Source organism: Penaeus vannamei, chromosome 34 (assembly GCF_042767895.1).
Source record: "Penaeus vannamei isolate JL-2024 chromosome 34, ASM4276789v1, whole genome shotgun sequence".
NCBI lineage: Eukaryota > Metazoa > Arthropoda > Malacostraca > Decapoda > Penaeidae > Penaeus > Penaeus vannamei.
In genome coordinates, this window is record NC_091582.1 from 6,919,034 (window position 1) to 6,921,533 (window position 2,500).

Genomic DNA, 2,500 nt, shown 5'->3' on the forward strand with positions numbered 1-2,500 from the left:
AATATACAATATAAATCAAAAGAGCATTTAATGAAAATGTAAACATAAATCTAACTTTTGTGAGAAAGCAACTGATGCATAATTTATAATATAAAAATCCTGGCTTACCTCGCAGCCACTAATAGCTTTGGTAAGTAAACCTTCATTAAGATATAAATCATCTTATTCTAACATAATGTAATCTCAAGACAAAATTTGCCATTATTAACATCTACTTATTTAGTTTTAAAAAACATCACTCACTACAGGGTACTTCTGACCTATAATTTGGGTTGACATTTGATTTGCCAGAAGGGCCTGGGGCCTGCAGGCTTATGCCAGGCTTGATTTTTTTTTTTTTTTTTTTTTTTTTTTTTTTTTTTTTTTTTTTTTTTTTTTTGAAACGCTACAATGTTTACAAAAAGATCAAACTCAGAGTACTGTAAGCCGAGCCTTAGTTTATGCTGCCTCTCATGTCCATCCATAAATCCTTGTAGCCCACATGGCACTAACCATTATCAAGCTGACAGCCATGTGGACGACATGTATAACAGACAACATACCTTGCGCCGAGACTCTGATGAGTCCCTTTGAGCTGCGGGACTGCGCGAACGCCTGCGCTTGCTGGACTTGCTCCTTACGGCACTATTTGGTGGAAAACAGTAAAGATTGTCAGGTAAACTATTATAATTCCTAAATGACATACACATATAACAAGAAAGGAATACTTTTAATACATATCTATATCTATCTATCTATCTATTGACATATATATGCATTAAAAAGAATAGGAGGATCATATTCCCTGCTTGATTTCAGGCCTCACCTATCAGAGTCAGAGCTCGATGACGAGGAGGAGGAGGACGATGAACTTGAGGAGGAGGTGGACGAGGAGCGATGGCGCCTCTTTGACTTTTCCTTTTTCTTCTTCTTGTCTCGCTTCTTGCGCTTAGGTGACTCGCTCCTGTAAAATGACAGAGTAGAAGTTACCGCCAAGAAAGTACACAGGATCAAAATATTCTTCATACTCACCTTCTGAGAGCAATATCCAAGCACACTCATTGAACAAGCAAAACATGCACACTCAGGTACACACGTGTGCACACTCTTTTTGCAGATACGCGCTCATACACCAACAACAGTAATGAGTGAACCTACTTAATGTTAACTCTTGAAATTTGGGGTCATGTGAATTTGATGAAATGTCAACGTGAAAGAAAATTTATCAACAATACAGGATTCTTCAAGTTATATAATGATCTAACAATGGTCCTATAACTATGCTTCAAAAATAAATAAAAACAAAAAATATAAAATAAAACAAAACATGATTCTATGAAAATATTTAAATAAAATACACACTTTCTCTTTTACACACACTGCTGAAAAGAAGAAGAGAAAAAAAAATTGCTTGTGATTTGCTATCACCAAAAAATCTTTCTTCTTTCTTTCTTTTTACTTCTTTTAAGAGGAATATAAAAAGGTTAAAAATAAAATGATGATAGTATCAATAATGTAGCCCAAGTGTGATGGAAGTCTGTCATTTCTTTCTCATAGAATCATGCTATACTTAGGAGAGTAAAAGAGATATCTCTAGAACATAAGACATAACTAAAAAACAACTTATGGACAGAGAGGTAATGCAGCTCAAGGATGTGAGTATACAATGACTTTGTGATCTTATATCAATAACTCAATCAAGCAATACTAAGAAAAAGAAAATGGAAAAAAAAAATCAATGTAAATAAATAACTGTAATACAAAGAAAACCACAGTGGTACCACTCTGTCCATCTGCCAAGTCATGCAGAGGAGGTTAAGCCCCTGAACTTACCATCATCTTACGGGACTTTACACTGTGCAATTACCTTTGTTACGTAACTGCATTCAATGACTGACACTGCTTGGTTATTGGGAAGGACTTCCAAACTACTGTACTCTCAGAACATTCTATAGTTCTGGAAATGAGTCTTTTTTAACTCGGAAATGAATGATAAACAAGAAACTTTATTGTTTTTCCTTCATTTCCTAATTCTTTCTTTTTCTTTCTGTCTGTCTTTACTACTGCAAAAATTGATGTAAAAAAAATAAATAAATAAATAAAAAATAAAAAAAACACAAACTTCACAAAATGCTATGACATTTCATAAATAAAAATAACCAAGAAAGAGAGCCAACAGGAACATTAACTTCAAAGCTGAGATTAATGCTTCCACAATAACCGAAGCAAAACACTGAGGGACCAAACTGTCTGTCTTTGTCGGTACTAAAATATTCTGACGGTAATTGAATGCTTAGTCACTTGGGAATAATGTCAAACACTGATGTTGAGCCGTGTGTTTTACCTTGCTTATTACCCTGGTAAAGGAAAGACTTGGCAAGGAAAAAATAAGAAGATATCACGTCATTAGTGTGTACTTAGTATTTCACCAGTTGGAGATAAAACACTTTGTAAATATACAGTATATATGTTTCATATATGTAATACAATCACAATGACAACACATCACATCCTTAGGGGT

General features: G+C 34.2%; 1 protein-coding gene across 5 annotated transcripts in view; it reads right to left on the bottom strand.

Annotated features, from left to right (window-relative positions):
• LOC113824089 (serine/arginine repetitive matrix protein 4) overlaps nucleotides 1-2,500 on the bottom strand; it is a 32,479-nt gene that overhangs the window by 12,080 nt on the left and 17,899 nt on the right. For all 5 annotated transcript variants that reach the window (XM_070113519.1, XM_070113522.1, XM_070113518.1 and 2 more), the window contains exons 4-5: nucleotides 806-943; nucleotides 543-624 (exon numbers count right to left, since the gene is read on the bottom strand). In XM_070113519.1, the coding sequence (XP_069969620.1) occupies nucleotides 543-624; nucleotides 806-943 (220 nt within the window). The remainder of the gene's footprint in view (nucleotides 1-542; nucleotides 625-805; nucleotides 944-2,500) is intronic.